Source organism: Pagrus major, chromosome 3, assembly GCF_040436345.1.
Source record: "Pagrus major chromosome 3, Pma_NU_1.0".
Lineage (NCBI taxonomy): Eukaryota > Metazoa > Chordata > Actinopteri > Spariformes > Sparidae > Pagrus > Pagrus major.
Genome location: NC_133217.1, coordinates 1112130 through 1130625, shown reverse-complemented (window position 1 = coordinate 1130625; position 18496 = coordinate 1112130). Strand labels below are relative to the sequence as shown.

The window sequence follows — 18496 nt, the reverse complement described above, 5'->3', positions numbered from 1 at the left end:
TTGAAAAAAAAAAAAAAGAAAAATCCGGTCTAATCATCATCATGTGTATTATCAGTCAATACCTAGTAGACAGTGTGTACAATCATGGAAATATATGTAAACCGCTGAGAGGATTCAAGAACGTAGCGTTCTGACGCCGCCTAGTGACGTCATGCCGTAATATGCGAGTGAAAGCGAAAAAGTCCAAAACGAAAATAAAAAAATGTAACATTTATTTAAAAAACAACATTTTAAGTAACATATAAATTCAAGTACAATCCAACTTTTTTTTTTTCCTCAGACAAATAAGAGAATAATCCTCAATACAATCATGTGAGGAGGTAACATGTAGGGGGTAGCGATGGAAGAGACGGTCTGTCCTTGTCTCTGATTTCCCCTTTAGATTTCAAAGTGAATTCAGCTGGTGTCTTGTTAAATTTCACAGTGTCGTTCTTCCCTGATGAAAATTCTCCGCAGACTCTTCAGTCTTGCTCGTCCGCATTCTCCCTTCGGACACGGTCAGCCTCAGGGTTGGGGTCTAGTCCAGTTTTGGCTGCAGAGATGAACACAAGTGTTTTTCTTGACATACTTAAAACATAAGAGGCATAAACTGCAGGTAAAAAAATTGAAGAACAGAAAGTCTTTCATACCAAATGCAATAACTGCTGAATTCAAAAGACATCATTCACACTGGAACCATGTTCATTATTGTTGTCTGTGCATGAGCTGCTTTTTATTGTTGTACTGTGACTTACTATAATTTGTTTTAACCAAAGATCAGCTCAGCCAAACTATAAAAAAAACCTTTAACAGAAACTACAGCAGAGAAATTAAACACTTACCAGTGAGTGGAACTGTAACTGGATCATCTGTAAAGAAAGACAAAGTTTAAACTCACAAAAACTATTTTGGTCCATTCAGATAACTTTGTTATAGTCTATGTGAAGGTCACTGTCCAGAGGTTACAGCCTGAGCAGGATGAAGTAAAAGAAAGAGGCTGTTGTTGTTGTTGTTGTTCACTATTTTTCTTACTGTTAATAAATCACTTGAATCAAAACCAACACAGATCCAGTTTTCTTGTTTCTGATGTCACAGCTGTCCCAACTCTCAATTATTTATTTCATTTTTCTTACGATGCACAAACTAAAACATTCAGCTCTCCACAGATCAACACTGACATTATTAAATCAGTTGAGGAAAATACTTACTGGAGGTGTGAGTGGAATTTCTCCTGGGAGTGTCTGTGAAGAAAAGGTAAATCTCAATGACACAGCGTGACCCTGTGCACTCTGATGTTTGCATTACCAGTCACACTTCAGGCAGGACTGTACAGTTGATAATTCATTAACTCTAGATTACTACAAAAAGCCAAATCACAGTTTTCTTTCAACTGTTTTTATCTTATTTTTACCAAATGAAAACACAGAACATGAATAACTCAAATAGAAACTGATCTCACAAAGCACTAATTAAAAACTGCAGAAATTAACACTGACGCTGAAACTATTCTGCTGGATGTCTGACTTAAAGGAGCTTGGGGCAGGATCTGTGAAAAAATAAACATGCATTTTAAGTTTTTTAATGCTAATGGGTGATGAAGCGTTCAAAACCAAAAAGAATGAGCCCACCCACGTATCTCTCCACTGCCTTGAACAGGCTGTGCGCTGCATAATGTACTGCAAATCGGGCCCGAATTTCCCGCGCAGTCCTGCGGACGTGACGTCCGATGACGCTGAATACGTGTCCTTGGATACGGGAAGAAGACAAGCGCCGTGGACCCAAACTAGTGTTTGTAATGGATTCTGCTACAGCCAGCAAACGACCCACCATCACACAAAGTCCACTGAAAAGTCACACTAAGAAGAAACAAAGGTTTTATCAGCGGCATGTTGTGAGTCGAAACTAAATTATGACCAAAGCCGGGCTGGCACCTGAATATACATCGGATACGTGTTGGACTCATTGAGGGAGCTTCAACTTTATTTGGGACTGAAAACAGATGCTGACATGGCTCATTTCCTAGTAACCAGGTAAGAAAACAGTACAGGTCATGTTTAGAGCTTGATTTGAAAATCATATGAGAGCACCGAGGACTCGGAGTGACCTAACGTGCAAAGTAGCGTTAGCTCCAACATGTAACTTAGTCACCGCTGTGTAACACTGAATAGTTACAGACTGCGCATTTTCCACGGTCCTTTAGTCTGAAACTGAATAGTTAGAAATATGTCCCTTTATATATGGGACCGAAAGCCCAACCTGTTATCCGGGAGGTGACGTTAGCAGCTGGATGTAGCCACAGGCTAACGGTTTGTTTGTGTCTGTGTAGCAACATTAGCCGCTAACACACAGCAATCCCGTATCAGAGACGATATTTCTGTCCCCCACTAGGCCGTCTTTGCTTTCGCCTGTGCCTTTCAGACTGGATCAACCGTAACGGTAAATCGCCGCGCTTGTGTGTCGCTACACACAGCGAGCCGGCTGCTTCGTGTGTGTAGGGGAGAAGGCATCAGCTGCACTGCTGTGAAGAGTTCATGCGCGCTCCCGCACCGGCTCGGCTGATTGCTGCAGTTACCCTAACGGCCGCAAACACAAGCCTCATTCACACTTAAATATACTGTGCTGTTATTCCACCTCGCCGTCTGTATGAAAGTTACAGAAGTGAATGGGGGGACAGTTTGGTAATGTCCCACACTTCAACCCACAAAGCAACGTTACAGGACCAAACAACAGTAATGTGGTAGCACGTCGTCTCTTTGGCAACTTATATGAGGAAAAAATGCTGAATATGTGGAAAAGTGGCCGTCATCCTGTCTGTCCTCCTGTCTGTCCTCCTGTCTGTCCTACTGTCTCTTCTTCACATTTTTCGCCCTGAAAAAAGCGTCTGTCCTGCTGGAAAACATCATCCCACGTCTCCTTTTGTTGTGTCATCATGTGACTCACTCAGTTAATCAGTGGCAGCTGATTGGACCTGCTGCTGCTGATATGACGTCATTAAAACAGGTGAAAGTCAAAAATCAACTGACTAACCTGCTGCTACCTGAACGTTCTGGTAACGGCTCTGCTGAGAGCAGAGATTGTAATTCTTTGACAGATTCGTTCGAGTCTCATTTTAGTAATTCAGTGTATTCTGACAATCCAGGTGTGAGAACTCAAACACAACCTCAGGACAGTAAAGTAGGACAGGATCAGCTGGACAGGATCAGCTGGACAGGATCAGCTGGACAGGGAGACGGACTGACAGTCGACTTTAAAAGAAATAAAGTAGTTACCTTGGGATCCCCTACGTCCAACTCCTGTAAAAGAAACACAATGTTAACACGTGTGATTGATGATGGATGAAGTTATTTAGAGTTTTGATCTCAGGGATCTTTGACTTCAGTGAATTAAGGAACAGAAACACGTTCGTCACTTAATAATTAACAGGCCTGTTCTTCAGTGTGACCTCTGAACACCTCATCAAGACCATCAGAAAATAATAACAGACCTTTGCACCTGATAAAACAACGACGACACTGAATCATCAAGTATTTTGTAACTGGTGTAAATGCACTACACTGAACACTTTGGTATAGAATCACTCATCTGGGATTTGTATTATTACATATTAATGATTTTGACGTCGACATGTTGGAAAAATGTTGCTATGAAGCTGAATTCTCAATAATAACTGATTTTTAAAAGGGAAGAGAACTTTCACCTTCCACTCCACTGCTCTTTTTGTTGTCCAGAGAAGACAATGCAAATATATTTCACTTACTAATGATGCCTTTCTTGTGTAAGATCACCAGCACCACAGCGATTAACAGGACCAGGGCCAGGACTCCTACTATTGCCGCACCAATGATGGGTCCTGAGTCAGAAACTGAGTTGTCTAAAACACAGAAAAAGATCTTTGTGTTAGTTTAATATTCATTAGTTCAAAATTCGAGTTGATGTCTGGAATGAAAATGTAGATGCTGAGTAGCAAATCTGAAATTTGATCACATAAAATAACATGAATTGAGTCATTTGTTCTGAACTTGACAAACAACGATCAGACAAAGAGGATGTTAAAGTATCTGAGAGGAGACTGTGACATGTCTGAGAAATTATTCTTCACCTTCTTCAAGTTCAAACAATCTTCTTACTTGTGAATATTGTTTCTTGTGACTTATTACACTCTCTGTGACAAGAACACACAATTCATCCAGCCCCCTCTTCCATGAAGGCAAATGTTTTAGACACAATAATCCTCTGGAGAAGAAGGAATTTATAAATTATAGATATGCAGCTTTCAGAGGGCTCTTAATAAATGAATAATAAAGGATTTCCTCGTGGTTTCAGTCTGTTAGTTATGTCTTACTGTTGATTGTAACCCATATTTTTGACCAGTCAACTTTATTGTAGTAATGTTTTCTACTCGTCTGGGCTCGAAGTAAAAGGTTGCAGAAACACAAAGAGATATTAAAACAGAGCACAGCGATGTAATCAGTTTATAGTAACGTCACATTGGGCAGATTAGAAATCAGCTAAATAAAGTGTCTTAATGACAGAAAGTGATAGTGATTGTGTGTGTGGACTGTCCCCCTATCAACACCTATTTCACCAGTTTTTTCTATATGATGATGCTGATTGTAGATGAAGAAAAACATAAAATGATTTTCTGTCTAAGCAGCTGTAGGATTTAGTTAGTCAAATTAGATGAGCTACTGTCACCCAGAAAGTGCCCAGATGTGCTCCTCTTATCTCTGAAAGTGTAAATAAACCTAAATTATCATTCAAGGTAACCTGAGTTGAAACTTCCATGTGGTGAAGAAACTTTACGAGTAATTTCATTTGACAAACTAAAAACAAAACAAGAAATGAGTAAAAACAAGACAAAGATTCTTACCCCACTCCTTCTTCTCATTCATGCCGGATGCTTCGTGAATGACTTCACAGGTGTATCTGGCCTTGTCCTTCCTTAAAATCTCCACACTGTCTCGTCTCTGGAATGTTTCGTCTTCATTCGGTCGAACGCCCGAGGTCAACAGTCCGTCCTCTCTATACAGTTTGTGGCCGTCCCTTTTGATCCACAGGATGATGTCTTGGGGGGAGAAACCTGTCGCCAGGCACGTCAAAAGGATGTTTGTCTCGACTTTGGTGTCCCGTGCAAACACGTACACCTCAGGTTCAGCTGGAGAGACAAACCAGAACTTGAGATTCAGATTTGATCAAATACGATCAATCCTGATCAGAATTGATGGAAATTTTGCCACAACTGGAGCTGAAAATGACATTTTTACAGGCTGACAGAAATGATTTGTTTCAGTCGTCTGTCAAACACAAATTAAACAGATGTTATGTAAATCCCAACTGTTTTATGTCCAGTTAGTTTCATGATTCATATTTTAACAAGTAGCACAGCAGTAATTAGATTACTTGTGCAACTAGGCCTGTCACGATAACAAATTTTGCTGGACGATAAATTGTCCTAGAAATTATTGCGATAAACAATAATATTGTCGCTTTGAGACCATTTTTCAACTAATATAATGATAATGGCATAATAATGCAAGTACACCCTTTCAAAGATCAATAAACCTTTATTTCTAAAGAATATTTAACATTGGAATGTGAAGAAGACATTTTAAATATCCAAAATAAATAAAGATGGAGGCTGTGGCCAAAGCAATTGAGCCATGGCCAGCTAAGGTTCCTTATTACAGCAACAATGTTAGCACCATTGTCTGTAGTGATGCGGAGGCGTGACGGTCCACGTGATGATGATGACGTATGTGTTTTTTTTCAAGGTGTTTCCCCGGTGTCCCCCTGTTAATCTAAACATGTACCCGCTGACTGTTTATAATCATATGGATGCTGTTATAATGTGTTGTGATTGAGATCCTGACCCACCAAACATCCTGGAAAGTGACAAAGGTACGTTTTTCTATAATTTACATAATTACATAATCGCCATCAGTAAACTGGACGCTGTCTGACTATTTCACTCGCGGGGTTCACTAAGTTCACTGAGTCTTGTCTGGAGGGCTGACCGTCACCATGACAACAGTAACTGACCGTCGCGCGACAATCACATGGTGAGTTAAAGTTTTTTGCCGGGGACAGACGCTGTTTTTCGGGCAGAAATGTGACGAAGAGTCGGTCAGACCGACAGGCTGACAGACGCTTCTCCACGAATAACTGCGGTATTTTTTTCCTCATATAAGTTGCCAAAGACACGACCAGTTACTACGTTCCTGTTGTTTGGTCCTGTAACGTTGCTTTGTGGGACATTTATTTTTATTTTGTTGAGTGAAGCATCTGTAGAGTTATCAGACACCAACACCATCAGATCGACACGCCCTCGCTCCGCGCCGCCAGCTCAGTTCGCCTCTGATGCCTCCGGAGGTGCAGCGAAATTTCATCCCTCACCGCATCTGAAACTTTCACACAAAGGCGGATGCGGAGAATTGGCGCAGTATCCCCGCATGCAAACGGCTGCGTGAATGGGGCTAGTGACTGACAAGAGGGTTCTAGTGAGAGACACGAGGAAAACAAACAAGCATGCAAATGGAATTATCGAGGTCGGCAAAATTATCGAGCTCATTTTAATTTATCGTATGATTAATTGATTTATTGATTATCGTGACAGGCCTACGTGCAACTATTAATATCTCTATAATTAATGACATTAAAAACTCAGAAAAGGCCTTCAGTAATACATACAGGCTTCTTGGAGCTGTTTCTTCCCGTATTCCCAGAACCTGGTCAACCAGCCCATACACTCCTTCTCCAGGTAGCCTTTGGTTTTATCTTTCAGGAGACGGTCATCATCCCATTTCTTCTTGGTCTCTTCTGCTGCTTTCATTGGGGCGACCCAGACTGAGTGGATGTCGTTGAAGGACAGGAAGTCGTTTCCGTCGTAGTTGTACCTGTCCATGCCACGGTAGAACTTCATCTTGCCGTCCGGCTGCATTTCGCCCTCACAGCCAACCATCCACTGAAGAACATGGACACCTGTAACCAGAGAAGAAAGGCCAGGGCAGTGAAACAGAGGAGAAACAACAAGGCAGTGAGCTGAGATAAATCTGAATTATACAATAACACACTGATTCTTGAGGATTTGGATTTTGAATATTGAAAAGAAAAAAGTATTAAGAAATATAAAGTTACGTGTTAATAGAACAAGTTCTCAGCAAACGTAATATTTCGGTACAACCTCCCGAGTTTGTATATTTTTCATTAAATACGCTTTTTTCCTGTCATTACTTTGTGTTTGTCAACACCGTCAGACACCATAAAAAGCTGATTATTCCTTTTTATTCAGGCTAACTTATATTCAGAGCTTATAAAGTATTATGTATACTTATTATACCATAAGTACACATATATTCTATTAAATGTTGAATATTACTTTGGTTAATCCTTTCAGACTATCAACTGTTTCTTCATCTACATTACACGACTTTGATTACATTTTTGAACGAGGCTGCGGAGGAGCAAGAGCTTGACCCATGAGTACCGAGTAGTCGTGGGTTGAGACACATTCTGACTAACCACAAAATAAGAATAAATATTGTTAAAAAATGTTGCTGTTTTTAGTTTTAAAGATGCTTTACATCCTACTCATTCATCTGTAGTATGTGTTATCATGTTATCATTAATTTTCAACAGAATTAGTACTTTTCTTTCCAGGGACAGGTTTTTGCCAAAGTCTCAAGAATCAGTGAACAGCAGGCTGGAAGCAGCATCCCTCTGTGGTTCAAAGTTCCAGCCTGTGTCGTCTCTGACCACAGACAGGTGAAGTGCTGTCAGAGCAAAGCTAAATGACCATCTGACACTTTGTTCGTCAGGTGAGGAAATAGATTATTTGCACTTTGTATAATCTGACAGGAAATCATTTCTATGTCTGAAGTGCTTGAAAACCCAACCATCACTAATGTGTATGTCATGCAAGAGGCCACTTAAAACAAATGGATTGTCAAAGTTGTCGTATTGACAGCTGATTAACCACGTAAACTCACGCACTGAGTAACATATAAGAAAACAGTCCAACTTAAAACTTCACTGTCCTTTACAAGTATTCAACTTCTTGATCGGTGACTTTCAAGAAATTCAATGAATTGTCCCCATAGCTTAAAAAAGTTCTGTATTTTCCCTTTGGTGGCATAAGTCAGTTTTCCATGGCCAGAACATTGGATAAGCTTCTAAACCAGTGTTCAACTGAGGGAGGCTCAGTGCTCTTCCAGGAAGTTGCTATACAGTGTTTAGCCTGAAGTGAGCACAAAATGACAATCTTTTTATCCGTACCTGATACTCCCAACTCAGTTGGAACTAGTCCTAGGATAAATACCCTCGGGCAGACAGGCAGCTTGACAGATATAATATCAGATATATTTTGAATGACTTTTTCCCAGAATGTTTTAATTTTGGGGCAACTCCAGAGGCAGTGTAATAATGTACCTTCTTCTTCGCTGCATTTAATACAGAAATCAGAATTATTGTTATCAAAGCGATGTAGCAGGGCAGGAGTTATGTATGTACGCATAATCCATTTAAATTGTAACAGTTTCAATCTTGTGTTAATAGCCTGACTTTGTGCATCCTGACAAGATTCACACCTCTACTCTGCCAACACTGCAACTTCTGAATAATTACTGATTAACTGAAAAGCGTCCTGGTCCTTCACGTTTCATGGATCTTACCTGTGTCGTTCTGTCTCATACGTTCCTTCAGGATGTTGATGTTGCGTTCGAACCATTGCTGCTTGCTCTGGCGGGACTGTGTGCCTTTCTCCCAGTACTCTTGATTCAGTCGCTCTTTCATCCAGGGCTGTTTGGGAACTCTCTCCTGAGTTTCGCTGTCAAAGTAGTCAATCATCCTGTTGTCCAGCATACCCATGGCTGTGAACTTGTGGATGCCCGGGAGTCCAACATCTTTGGAGAGGGCCGTGTAGATGTAACGGAGTGAATGCCTCTCTGAAAGTCACACAGACAGATATTTCTTACTGAGATCTGAGAACTGAGATCGTGGGCGCCCCAACGGCGTCCTTTCTCTGTCGGAAAACTCCCTGTGACACTAACTGTCATCAACAAATTCTGTTATGTTGGACTCTTCTGTTCAAACATCATTACTCTCCTCACAATTGTCTCCTTTGGAACAACGTTCACATTGCATATGGAAACAAAACTCTATACTTACATAATTGGTTTGTTCAATACATAAATACTGTGAGCCACCTGTTGAATGTTGGTGAATCGTGTGGTTATGAGGTTTTTTAAGAGAAACATAGTGTTAACATTTCTCAACAACAGTTTGATATGGTTATCAAATCAATACCCCAAAGTATAGTATCTTCAGCACAAAGCATACATCTTGATTGACTTTAAGTGAATGCCCTGTTACTATTAATGGAGTTTCTGTACAGAAAGTGCACTTGTACTTTTATTAGAAATCATCTTGATCATATCACAACTCCCATATGTGAATATAGGAGACTTTATTGAGATAGAGAACAATGGAGCACCGTCTTTCTCTTGCCTCATAAATATATAATTCAAAATTGTACACAGGTATTATCCTGTAAAAGACAATATTTGTCAGGTGCTTTTTGTGATTGTGAGAAACGACTGAACATGTTTTTACAGATTGTCTCCATGCTGCTGCCTTCAGGTTTGATTCACAGAAATACTTTTTTCAGAAATGCTTGAAAAAGATGTCACTCTGACAAAGATTGATATTGTACTCATCTTTAACAAGTCCAAGTGCCCAGATGAAATGTACATAATTCATTTAATTATTATTTGAGCAAAATATTACATTCACAAAATGAAGTGGCCTGAAAGATTGCTCTCCTGCCATATTTTTAGAGATACTGATTAAAAATCATATTTGACTTTTATTAAAACCTGAAAAAAAAACAGAAATTGGAAAAAACTATTGAGACATTTTAACTTTATTCATTTTATTTAGCAGACCTGTAAATTGTGTTTTTTGTCTGCTGAGGCAGAAACTTGTCAACGACCATCTTTGAACAACTGCGGTCAAGCCAGCCCACAACTAGAAACACTTGGTCAAGCCAGCCCACACGTTGTTTTGCGGTGCGCGCATATACTGCACATTACGCTAATAGCGAGAAAAGACTCGTTTTCAAAGGCTTCCACAACGACCCCAGGACGTAACAAATACTCACGTCAATCTGATGTAGCCTTTCAAAATAAAAGCCCGTTACACGTTCATATTTCCATTACATTGGGGTTAAAGTTTAAAAAAACAAAACTACCTGTTATTACTGGACCGTTCCACTTCAGACTGATAGTACTCGACCTCAGGATGACACCCAGGAAATATAAGGTCAATCTGATGTGGCATTTCAGAATAAAAGCCCTCTGAACTTTCATATTTGATTGTATTATATGTACATTAGGATTCATATTTCTTAAAAACTACCTGTTATTACTGGACCGTTCCACTTCAGACTGATAGTACTCGACCTCAGGATGACACTTAGGAAAAATCAGGCCAATCTGATGTGGCATTTCAGAATAAAAGCCCTCTGAAGTTTTAAATTTGACTGTACTCTATGTACATTAGGATTCATATTTCTTAAAAACTACCTGTTATTACTGGACCGTTCCACTTCAGACTGATAGTACTCGACCTTAGGATGACACCCGGGAAAAATCAGGTCAATCTGATGTGGCATTTCAGAATAAAAGCCCTCTGAAGTTTTAAATTTGACTGTACTTCCACATTTCACTGTATTCTATGTACATTAGGATTCATATTTCTTAAAAACTACCTGTTATTACTGGACCGTTCCACTTCAGACTGATAGTACTCGACCTCAGGATGACACCCAGGAAAAATCAGGTCAATCTGATGTGGCATTTCAAAATTAAAGCCCTCTTGAATGTCAGATATTGTCAATATTTACATGTATATTCAGATGGATATTAAAAGGAAACTCCCTGTTTCCACAGACTAATTTTAATTTAGACTGGTAGTGGTCCACCCCAGAGACTCACTCAGGTAATATCAGGAAGTTCTGATGTGGAATTTCAAAATACCCCAAATACCCCAATTGGCACTCAACTGGCAAACCAAAAAGTAAACACAGATGTCCACTTTCTAGGCTCTTGGTCTTTGTACTAAAGCAGGTGACAGTATAAATGTCTTCTGTATCTGTATGTCTGCCAAGTTGTCAATCAGTTGTCATGAGAAAGGGATGAAGGTGTGCTGATGAACATGCGCATTAAGGGTGATTTTTAAAAAATCATAACTCTTATGGCCGGGTGGATCAGTTGGTAGTGTGTGTTGTGAGTCCTCAACAGCAACCATATGTTTGAATCCCACATGCACACTTTTGCTGCGCACACACACACACACGCACACACACGCACGCACGCACACACACACACACACACACACACAAACATTTTATTTTCCAAAAGAACTTTCCATTATTTGTGTGCATCCACCCAATTTAGTTACCATTCACTACTTCAGTTCAGGAACAAAACTGTGCCTTGTCAGTGTGGTGTTGGTCAATCTGTATAACTTGATCAGTATCCATTGTGTAAAAAAACAACAACAGTATTACATGAAAAAGATAACATTACTAAAACTTAACATCCTGTAAATATGAGAAATTTCACTTTATGGACCAATCAAAGAGTCAGGTTCACAGAGAGACACATGACACAATGTAAAATTTAACAATACAAACTTTTTATTGAAGAACTGATCAGTCATGTACATGATATCAGTCAATTCAAATAAGAGAGACTAGCACTGGGAAAACACTGCAAAACAATACGCACACAAGGCAGAAGATAAAATTCTGGCCAACTAGGGGCAGGTGAGGGAGCACATGTGGCTGAAAGACAAGGAAGAAACACAGTGCGACTGAAATGACAGGACATGTTAGTCCACTTAGACTTAGTTGGGTTTGTGAAATTGGCCTATTGAAAGACGTGTTTATGTCAATCTGAATTTGTCATTTTATATGCGTGTGTGTGTGTGCGCAGCAAAAGTGTGCATGTGGGATTCAAACATATGGTTGCTGTTGAGGACTCACAACACACACTACCAACTGATCCACCCGGCCATAAGAGTTATGATTTTTTAAAAATCACCCTTAATGCGCATGTTCATCAGCACACCTTCATCCCTTTCTCATGACAACTGATTGACAACTTGGCAGACATACAGATACAGAAGACATTTATACTGTCACCTGCTTTAGTACAAAGACCAAGAGCCTAGAAAGTGGACATCTGTGTTTACTTTTTGGTTTGCCAGTTGAGTGCCAATTGGGGTATTTGGGGTATTTTGAAATTCCACATCAGAACTTCCTGATATTACCTGAGTGAGTCTCTGGGGTGGACCACTACCAGTCTAAATTAAAATTAGTCTGTGGAAACAGGGAGTTTCCTTTTAATATCCATCTGAATATACATGTAAATATTGACAATATCTGACATTCAAGAGGGCTTTAATTTTGAAATGCCACATCAGATTGACCTGATTTTTCCTGGGTGTCATCCTGAGGTCGAGTACTATCAGTCTGAAGTGGAACGGTCCAGTAATAACAGGTAGTTTTGAAGAAATATGAATCCTAATGTACATAGAGTACAGTCAAATGTAAAACTTCAAAGGGCTTTTATTCTGAAATGCCACATCAGATTGGCCTGATTTTTCCTGGGTGTCATCCTGAGGTCGAGTACTATCAGTCTGAAGTGGAACAGTCCAGTAATAACAGGTAGTTTTTAAGAAATATGAATCCTAATGTACATAGAGTACAGTCAAATGTAAAACTTCAAAGGGCTTTTATTCTGAAATGCCACATCAGATTGGCCTGATTTTTCCTGGGTGTCATCCTGAGGTCAAGTACTATCAGTCTGAAGTGAAATTAGTCTGTGGAAACAGGGAGTTTCCTTTTAATGTCAATCTGAATTTGGGGAAAATATTTCAAATATTTCAAATTTCAGAGGGCTTTAATTTTGAAAGTCCAGTAGTTTCTTTTCAATGTCAAGCTGAATTCACATGGAAATACTGAAAATATTTGACCATTAAATTGGCTTTTATTTTGAAATTCCTTATCAGAAGCTACTGACATTGTGTTCATTTTTTACTTGGACTAATTATTCACACTGATTAATTGCCATGGCCTCCATCTGCTAAGGCTTCAATGTGATCAGAATGAGGCTGGTAAAATGATTTACGTGAATAGTCAATGAATGAATTCCTTAAATGCACAATCAATCAATCAATCAATCAATCGTTCAATGAATTCAACAATTAATGAACAGAATGACTGATTGAATGAATGTGAAATTGCGTTCATAGGCCTGTGCTTTTATTTTGAATTCTGTTCTTGGACTGCATTACCGTAATATGTAGTATAAACAGGTACCACAAAATTACTGGGGGCTAGTTTGACCGGGGTTTTCGGAGTGGAGGCGGACTTGACTGCAGTTTTGAACAGAGGAAGTGTCCCAACACATGACTTATCACCCAACTACAATCCTGTACTGAGTTCCCTCCCCAGACAGATTAACAACCATTCACACCTGGGCTCACCTGGCACTATCAAGTTTATGTGAACCAAGCAGAGAGAAGTCCTGGGTCGTCATGTGAATTCAAGTTTACCTCCTCGGAACTTCATTTCTTACTTTCGCTTTCGCTCTGACGCACATTAACGTGTCTACACTGTAACTTACCGCTGTTTTTGGCCACTGCTGTCCCCAAAAGGACGAAAATGGCGATTAAATTCATTTTCCCATCGAGCAAGACTCCTTTCTCGGCTCTAATGTCGAGTTTTGTCGGACTTGTCGGACGGGGATCTGACTCCGTGTCCGTCCGCCGCACACAGCTGCTGTTTCCTGGTTCTGACTGCTCTGCGTGGTGCGTTCAGGGGCTGCTCGTAAATTACTGAAGCTACGTCGCAAATAAAATAATTTAACAGTGGGTGACTGTAAAAAGTTCTATTCACTGATGAGTCCGGGTTTGATATTTATGGCAGTGACAGACGCGTTACTAAAATAAGTCGATGGATGCTTTCAACTCTAATGCCAGTCGACAGTTGAGCACTGGTACAAATCATCGCTCTAAAAGTTAACAGTGACACGTGTCAGTGAACGCACCATGACTGCAGCTCCTCTGTTTGTGGTTTGTTGTTGTGATGAAGTTCATCATCAAGTCCCAACTGTGAGACCAACTACATCCACCTCAACATGTGTCCATCACTGAGACAGTGAGTTAATACAGGCCAGGCTGACTGCAACTTACCACATGTATTGAACAACTTTACTTCACTGCACTGACAGGACATCTAAATAATTATATTCCAGTTATTGTCTTATAAGAAAATAAAATAATAAGTTTACTAAAAATAAGAAACAACATGAGAAAACTAGTTGTATTGAAATTTTACATATAGCATTTCATTTTTAACACCTGAAGTGGAAAGATGTCTAAAAAATAATATATTAAATAACTTTACGTCACTACCATGATACACTTGAATGAATATATATATAATATATAAACTAATGAATAAATAAAGTATGTAATATTCATTGGATTGAGATAATACATTCAATCTGATCTGATTCCATGTGTATGTTTTTTTAGATATTTCTTTTCAACATCACAATTTCTGACATTAATATCACCAGGAAACAACATAAAGCTGAAGGAATTAAGCATTAAGATAAACACATTTGAGGGGTCATTGCAAAAATGTGTTTTAATTAGGAGATATATCGATTTTTTACCTGGATATGAGAACCGGCCGCAAAAAATGATCTTCAAGCCATTAAATCAAAAATTAATTGGACTATTTCCCTCTGCCTGGTGACCCCACAGAGGTTCAGTGGTTTGATGATTTTAGCTCTCCTGGTAACTTTATTTCTGTTTTTCTCTCCACAGTGATGATAAAACCTAAACGTGACTCACTTTTAAGCAGTTAAATGAATGAACCTGTTGCTGCGAGGACACATGAGAGTGTTAAACGAACCGACAGTGGAAACAGAAAAGACTTCCAGCTCAAACACACTCGACTCACAGTGGACAGCCCAGGTTTCTCCGGCCGGATGACCGCGCTCCTGCTCCGGGTCTCTGGTGGAGCCCGCGCCGGGGACCGGGAGCTCCTGTCCGGCCTCTGCTGCTGCGGCGGCCCGCTGCCTCTACCGCGGAGCGTCACCATGGCAACGCTCTCACTCAAGCTAGCAGGCGAACTGTTAGCTGTTAGCCGTTAGCTTACCGGAGAGTCGTTAGCACCCGGGAAAACGGCAGAAAACACGGAGACAGACGCTTTTAAACGCGTCCCGGTGGTTCTGCTCAGTGGACCGGCCTGCTGACACACACACACACACACACACACACACACACACACACACACACACACACACACACACACACACACACACAGTATCTGATGGAGACGCTCCGCCGTTAAAACCGTTGAGAGGATTCGAAAACGTAGCGTTCTGACGCCGCCTAGTGACGTCATGCCGTAATACGCGAGTGAAAACGGAAAAGTCCAAAAAATAAAATAAAAAAGCAGCGGGTGCATATAAATTAATAAAGGGTCAGAAAATACAGATATAATACATTTATAAATACTTCTAATATTTAAAACATAAATGTATAATTTATTTTAAAAAATACAACATTTAAAGTTACATATATTCTTACAATAAGTACAATTCAGAGGTACTTTCCTCCAGTGTTTTCATTTTCTGCTACTTTATACTTCCACTTCACGACATTTTACAGGCAAATACTGTACTTTTATTCCACTACTTTTATTAAATAATTTTAATTACTAGTTACTTGCAGGCTACATCAGAGCCAAGGAAGCTAATTTCTTAATCAATTTATTTTATCAACTATTTAATTAAAAAAAAAATAAAAGGAAAATCCGGTCTAATCATCATCATGTGTATTATCAGTCAATACCTAGTAGACAGTGAAATATATGTATCATTTAATACTTTATTTTTATATTATTTATTATACTTAAATTATTCTTTATGCTTAAACTTAAGTACATTTATAGAATCGTATAGATAGAAATAATCGTGGCTACAAAGTGAAGCAGAAATGCAGTTTGAAACAGAAGTCATATAAGAAAATTATAAAACCAGAAAAAAATCAGTTTTAAAAATGGCAGCTCAAAAGTGCCAGCGTGAGGCCGAACTTTCTCTTTTCTAACATGGTTTAGTCACAAACTAAAAAGCTTCAGTCACTTCTTGGTGCATTTTACAGGTTGTATTGGCCCTTTAAAGGACCAGTTGGGTTAAACTCAGCTGCCAGTTAGATTTCTTTCTCTCAAAGCTGGTGAATCACTTCTCAAACACTTCAATCCAACAACGATTTCAGAATATTTTGCTTTATTTATTTAACAAATGCTTCTTTGATTTCACATGATTGACACTCAAAAAAAAGACGAACAGTCAAAAGACCAACAGGAGAAAATAGAAAGAAGAAACAGGAACAAAAATATCAACATTACTTTGTTACCTTTCGTTAATTGGCACATGGATTCACAGGAATATTAATTACCTGGACTAATTCTAACTTTTTAGACAGAAGCTTCAAATATCTGATGGAGACGCTCCGCCGTCAAACCGCTGAGAGGATTCAAGAACGTAGCGTTCTGACGCCGCCTAGTGACGTCATGCCGTAATACGCGAGTGAAAGCGAAAAAGTCCAAAACGAAAATAAAAAAATTGAACATTTATTTAAAAAACAACATTTTAAGTTACATATAAATTCAAGTACAATCCAACTTTTTTTTTTCTCAGACAAATAAGAGAATAATCCTCAATACAATCATGTGAGGAGGTAACATGTAGGGGGTAGCGATGGAAGAGACGGTCTGTCCTTGTCTCTGATTTCCCCTTTAGATTTCAAAGTGAATTCAGCTGGTGTCTTGTTAAATTTCAGTGTCGTTCTTCCCTGATGAAAATTCTCCGCAGACTCTTCAGTCTTGCTCGTCCGCATTCTCCCTTCGGACACTGTAAGCCTCAGGGTTGGGGTCTAGTCCAGTATTGGCTGCAGAGATGAACACAAGTGTTTTTCTTGACATACAGTACATACTTAAAACATAAGAGGCATAAACTGCAGGTAAAAAAAATTGAAGAACAGAAAGTCTTTCATACCAAATGCAATAACTGCTGAATTCAAAAGACATCATTCACACTGGAACCATGTTCATTATTGTTGTTATTATTGTACTGTGACTTACTATAATTTGTTTTAACCAAAGATCAGCTCAGCCAAAAAAAAAAAAAAACCTTTAACAGAAACTACAGCAGAGAAATTAAACACTTACCATTGAGCGGAATTTGAACTTCAGTTGGTTCATCTGTAAAGAAAGACAAAGTTTAAACTCACAAAAACTATTTTGGTCCATTCAGATAACTTTGTTATAGTCTATGTGAAGTTCACTGTCCAGAGGTTACAGCCTGAGCAGGATGAAGTAAAACAAAGAGGCTGTTGTTGTTGTTGTTCACTATTTTTCTTACTGTTAATAAATCACTTGAATCAAAACCAACACAGATCCAGTTTTCTTGTTTCTGATGTCACAGCTGTCCCAACTCTCAATTATTTATTTCATTTTTCTTACGATGCACAAACTAAAACATTCAGCTCTCCACAGATCAACACTGACATTATTAAATCAGTTGAGGAAAATACTGACTGGAGCTGTGAGTGGAATTGCTCCTGGGAGTCTCTGTGAAGAAAAGGTAAATCTCAATGACACAGCGTGACCCTGTGCACTCTGATGTTTGCATTACCAGTCACACTTCAGGCAGGACTGTACAGTTGATAATTCATTAACTCTAGATTACTACAAAAAGCCAAATCACAGTTTTCTTTCAACTGTTTTTATCTTATTTTTACCAAATGAAAACACAGAACATGAATAACTCAAATAGAAACTGATCTCACAAAGCACTAATTAAAAACTGCAGAAATTAACACTGACACTGAAACTATTCTGCTGGATGTCTGACTTAAAGGAGCTTGGGGCAGGATCTGTGAAAAAATAAACATGCATTTTAAGTTTTTTAATGCTAATGGGTGATGAAGCGTTCAAAACCAAAAAGAATGAGCCCACCCACGTATCTCTCCGCTGCCTTGAACAGGCTGTGCGCTGCATAATGTCCTGCAAATCGTGGCCCGAATTTCCTGCGCAGTCCTGCGGACGTGACGTCTAATGACGCTGAATGCGCGTCCTTGGATACGGGAAGAAGACAAGCGCGGTGGACCCAAACTAGTGTTTGTAATGGATTCTGCTACGGCCAGCAAACGACCCACCATCACACAAAGTCCACTAAAAAGTCATACTAAGAAGAAAATGAAGGTTTTATCAGCGGCATGTTGTGAGTCGAAACGAAATTATGACCAAAGCCGGGCTGGCACCTGAATATACATCGGATACGTGTTGGACTCATTGAGGGAGCTTCAACTTTATTCGGGACTGAAAACAGATGCTGACATGGCTCATTTCCTAGTAACCAGGTAAGAAAACATCACAGGT

General features: G+C 39.4%; 1 protein-coding gene across 2 annotated transcripts; it reads right to left on the bottom strand.

Annotated features, from left to right (window-relative positions):
* Nucleotides 1–195: 195 nt before the first annotated feature.
* On the bottom strand, nucleotides 196–15438 carry LOC140993397 (HLA class I histocompatibility antigen, B alpha chain-like). Of its 2 annotated transcripts, none has more exons than XM_073462817.1 (9): nucleotides 15011–15438; nucleotides 8646–8918; nucleotides 6667–6957; nucleotides 4850–5134; nucleotides 3737–3850; nucleotides 3249–3272; nucleotides 1188–1220; nucleotides 822–848; nucleotides 196–532 (listed from the first exon to the last, which is right to left on the bottom strand). In XM_073462817.1, the coding sequence occupies exons 2-9, from the start codon at nucleotides 8839–8841 to the stop codon at nucleotides 462–464; spliced, it is 1041 nt and encodes a 346-aa protein (XP_073318918.1). In that variant the 5' UTR covers nucleotides 8842–8918; nucleotides 15011–15438; the 3' UTR covers nucleotides 196–461. The 2 variants fall into 2 exon arrangements, with proteins under 2 accessions (XP_073318918.1, XP_073318917.1); XM_073462816.1 differs by lacking the exon at nucleotides 15011–15438 and adding an exon at nucleotides 13665–13840.
* Between the last annotated feature and the right edge of the window lie 3058 nt (nucleotides 15439–18496).

Coding starts and splice junctions, on each gene's coding strand:
- LOC140993397 (XM_073462816.1), bottom strand. CDS start 13,719: ATGAATTTAATCGCCATTTTCGTCCTTTTGGGGACAGCAGTGGCCAAA. Junction 6,958..8,645: donor TATGAGACAGAACGACACAG/GTAAGATCCATG, acceptor CTCTGGTTACAG/GTGTCCATGTTCTTCAGTGG. Junction 5,135..6,666: donor GAAACAGCTCCAAGAAGCCT/GTATGTATTACT, acceptor TTGTCTCTCCAG/CTGAACCTGAGGTGTACGTG.